Raw genomic sequence first — 4,410 nt, forward strand, 5'->3', positions numbered from 1 at the left:
CAAACGCGGAAGATCAGCCCCAGGGAGCAGAGGTAGGGTCCCGGGTCTTAGCGGAGGACGGAGCATGCAGTTGGCGCCCAATATGTGCTTTGTAAGCGAATGCGTGCCCCAGTGACAAATGCTACAAAGAGGAGGCCCATGGCATCAGAGAACGTAAAACTGAGCCCTGGCCAGGTTTGGAGGTCAATCAGGGCGGGCTCCCTGGAGGAGGTGACCCCCAAAGTGGAACCTGAGAGCGAGTGGGAGGGGACTGGGCGGAGGGAACAGCACGCCCAGAGACGGCACCTCGGGGTGCTCGGGACTCGGTTGGATGCGAGGCCCGGGTGTCTGTGGGGTCTGGAGACAGGGTCTCACTGCCCGTCACCCTTGTTCGCTGACCCGCCCGGCCAACCTCAACGCCCAGGTGGCGGTGGCCCAGCTCCCCGAGCAGGGCCAGACGCTGCCCCAAGGCACCCAATGCCTGGCCATGGGCTGGGGCCGGCTAGGCACAAGCGAGCCAACGGCCCACGTCCTGCAGGAGCTCAATGTCACCGTGGTGACCATCCTGTGCCGGCCACATAACGTATGCACCTTTGTTCCCCGTCGCAAGGCTGGCATCTGCTTCGTACGTATCTGCCCAGCTCCCAGGGCGCCACACCGTGGGCGGTGGGTGCTGCCTGGAGCGGATGGGGTGCCAGGTGGGCGGGGTGGGCGGCGGGCTGCTGTTGGAGTGTCCCCCTCCTCACTGAGCAGCATGGGCTGTGCCTCCGTCCCCCACCTGGAGGGGGCACACCCAGCGTGAGGTTTCCACAGGCGAGGCCTAAGGCACAGCGAGGCACGCACGTCGTACCTGCTGACCTTCGTGGATCCGGGGACTTTCCAGCTGGGGTCCCTCCAGACCCTGGGGAGGTGCGAGGTCCAGGCCCGGCCTGGGCCTGGGGCCTCAGGCACACAGTAGGAGGCCACAAACACCCGGTGTCACCTAGAGTGGCCTCGTCTCCCTCCGTCATCCGTGTGTCTGAAAGAAAATTCTGGGCTGGAAACATTTGACTCCTAAACAGTGCCAGGCTGCTGCCAGCTGCTGTCTCCCCGACGTAGCCGCGTCCCGGGGGGCTGAGCGCCCTGTCCCCACCCTTCCCAGGGAGACTCCGGCGGCCCTTTGATCTGCAACGGCGTCCTCCAGGCCGTGGACTCCTTCCTGATCAAGGCGTGCGCCAATCGCCAGTACCCCGACTTCTTCGCCCGCGTGGCGCTCTACGTGGACTGGATTCAGTCCGTGCTGAGAGGCACGGGGGACGGGGGCAGCCCCTGAGTCCCATTTCCCGACCCCCTGGGGCTGAAGCAGGACAGCAAGCCCCAACAGGGGGCCGGGGGACCGGGGTCCAGCCACACGTGCCGTCAATAAAAGTTCAAACCCCCACTGGCTCCTGTCTGTTCTTCCCACACGGGGAGGCGTGGGGGCAGGGGTCCCCAGCTTCTGAGTCCCCAGACTCCAGAGTCGGGACGGGGGTGTGGAGCCGAGGCCTGCAGGCTGGCGGAGGGCCCAGGTCACAGCGAGTCCCACTCCCCCAGCACCCACAGACATGGGGTCTCATCCAGTCCTGCCGCCGGGGCCCCAGGCGAGTTGCTGCCCACCTCTGTGCCTCGGTTTCATTATCTGGAAAAGGGCGTCACCCCAGACGCTTCCCAGAACTGTCCAAGGACCTCCAGCCAGGCCCTCCTCGGGGCTGGGAGCGTAGCTTCCAGCTCTCGTCTCCAGCTCGGGGTGCTGCTGGAGGACCAGGCCGTGTGACATGGCAGCCTGGGGCCCTTCGGGAGGCTTCCTGGAGGAGGCAGTGGTGCCGAGCTAAGTGCCAACCATGAGCAGAAACATAGGGGGAGGGCCCTGGGCAGGGACATGGGAGGGCCGGGGCACGAGGCACCGTGTGTGGCTGGGATGGAGCGAGGTGGGGGCGGGGTGGTCAGGGCAGTGCGGGGCGGGAGGTGGCGGGCAGGGGAGCAGACATGAGCTGCACGGGCCTAATGAGACGCCCCAGCTGAAGCTGGGGTCACTGGCCGGCGGGCGAGAGGCCACTGGAATGAAGCCATCGAGGCTCAGAGAGGGGACAAACTGCTCGTGGGACACATGGGAATCAGGAGATGGCTCTTTACTCCTGAGTCACTCTGCCACCACCTGGTGGCGGCGTGCAAGGTCGAGCGGGGGCGAGAGCTCCCAGGCCTGCCCGGCTCACCTTTCGCGCCTCGGCGGGCCCCCGGAGGGGGGATGCCGCGGTGAGTTTACAGCAGTCACAGCAGCAAACATGCGTGGGGACAGGGGACGTGGCTGAATTCTGGGAATGTACCCTGATGCGTGGCAGGGGAGGCCGGGAATTCCCTGCATCTCCCAGGGCCCCGGGGAGGGGACGTGGTTTTTATAAAAAGTCCACAGTGCTGCAGGTAGCAGTTTGCTAGGGAATGTTGGGAACAGAAAGACCCACGAAGACGCAGCCGGGGGCTCTGTCTCTAGGGGGCTCAGGCGTGTGCAGGACGACCCAGGGAAGCTCTGTGCAGCAAGGACCAGGCCCAAGGGCGAAATCCGGGGGGTCGGGGCGCTGGGCTGATCTGCCAGAGGTCGGCTGGGCTGAGACTCGGGGAAAGGCAACCCCACGTGAACAGCCAGTAGGGTGATCAGAACGCGAGGCTTGAGAGGCGTCCAGGGCAAGGGGGTCCTCGGAGGATCCCAGGGGGGCCTCTGTTGCTGGGGACCACTCTCTATAGCTCAGGGGACCCCAGGCCTTTGGCAGCAGGGAAAGACACCCAGACCATGTTTCCCACTGGGGTGGAGCTCAGACCCCAAAGCGCAGTCACTTGCGAGCTCGACGGCTCGCTGCAGCGGGGTTGCTGGTGTCAAGACAGGTCAGCAGCCCGGCGCTGGGCTCCCAGCCTGTACACCAGGCCACTGCTGCACTGCCCTCCTGGCGGTGGCCAATGGCTAGCAAACCCTCCAGGATTTCACCTCCTTATCTAAGACCTTTACCATTGTTCGTTCATTCAGTCCTTGGGATTTTATGAGATGGAGGCCATCATTATAACTTCCCTTCTACACGCAAAGAAACCGAGGCACGGAGGGGTTAAGTTGGTGGCCCAAGGTGATGTAGTGGGCGAGTAAGTGGCCACAGCAGGAAAGGAACCCCGTTGATATGCTTGACTTCCATGAGATGTATGAGTGTGGTACACAGGTGGCGCTCAATAAATGCAGCTTGGGTCAAATGAGGTCTCCCCGCCTGAGCCACCTCCTCCACAAAGACGTGGCTTCCTCCACATTCCCCTCTCTGTGGACTGAAAATGGGGCTGTGTATGCAGCAGGCGCTTACTAAGTGCTCTGTGGTAACTTCAGGGGCCCCGCTAAGTGGGGAGAGGGCAGGACTTGTTGACGGGCGCGTGTGGAGAAGGGAGGGATTAAAGGGAGGCACTGAGTGCCTGCCGTGTGCCAGACTCTGGACAAGCAGGACCATCATCCCCTGAGGAACCCATGGGGGTTCACTTGTCCCCATGTGGCCACACATGGAGGGGGGGCCCAGGGACCAGCAGGACGCCCCCAGGGCTCCCGCCCTCCTGTCCCTGCAGATGGATCCGTTGGTCCCCTCCCCTGAATCCTGTTCGGGGCTGGAGGAACGTTGCTTCTTGCGACAGCCTTGGCTCCGGTGGCCGTTGCAGCTGGAGCATCCTGGGGGAGGCGGGGAGAGGAACGAGGTGGGGGCTGGGCCCCGGGGGACCCCAGCTCCATTGTCTGGCCTGACTTTCTCCACGGACCAGGCGGAAGCTCTCGAGCTTGGGTGGACGGCACGGTCCAGCCCCAGGCCTGGGCAGAAGTCCTCTCCCAGAGCCCCACCACCTCGGGTGGGCCCGGGGTTTGGCCAAGCAGGTTGGAAGGGGTTCTTCCCCAGAACCCCTGCTCACGACCCGAGACTGATGGGCCTTGAGTGGGAGTGAGGTCTCCGTCGTGGCGACAGTCGAAGTGGGGCTGGAAGGCCAGGCCCGGGGAGGGAGGTGGACGGCATGTGCTTTGGAAGGGAGCCGCCTAGCTGCCTATCTTGGGGCCTGGCTTCGAGCCCCAGCTTGTCCCCCAAGTCACTGAGCAGGAACTCACAGGGGATACCCCACTGTGCCTTAGTCTCCTCATCTCAAACGAGGAGCCCACAGCCCCCCCTGGCTGCCGTGTCTGGGTAAACTGAGGCAAGCGAGGGAACCCAGCCAACGCCCTTTGGGCCTAGTGTTGCTTGATATAGAAAAAATACAGGATGCCCAGTTAAACTTGAATGTTCTGGTAAACGACGACTAACTTCCTAGATCAGTGCAATATTTGGAACATAGTCATACTGAAAAAAATTGTTTACCTGACTTTCAGATTTAACTGTGAGTCCTGAATTTCACCTGGAGCCGACCCGAGCC

The 4,410-nt window shown here is 63.2% G+C and overlaps 1 protein-coding gene across 1 annotated transcript in view; it reads left to right on the forward strand.

Moving 5' to 3' along the window:
* LOC102898051 (myeloblastin) overlaps positions 1–1,391 on the forward strand; it is a 2,561-nt gene extending 1,170 nt beyond the window's left edge. Inside the window, exons 4-5 of the mRNA XM_006904040.1 lie at positions 347–604; positions 1,121–1,391. Of these exons, the coding sequence (XP_006904102.1) occupies positions 347–604; positions 1,121–1,291 (429 nt within the window). The 3' untranslated portion in view covers positions 1,292–1,391. The remainder of the gene's footprint in view (positions 1–346; positions 605–1,120) is intronic.
* Positions 1,392–4,410: the final 3,019 nt, after the last annotated feature.

This window comes from Pteropus alecto, unplaced genomic scaffold (assembly GCF_000325575.1).
Source record: "Pteropus alecto unplaced genomic scaffold, ASM32557v1 scaffold30, whole genome shotgun sequence".
Classification (NCBI taxonomy): domain Eukaryota; kingdom Metazoa; phylum Chordata; class Mammalia; order Chiroptera; family Pteropodidae; genus Pteropus; species Pteropus alecto.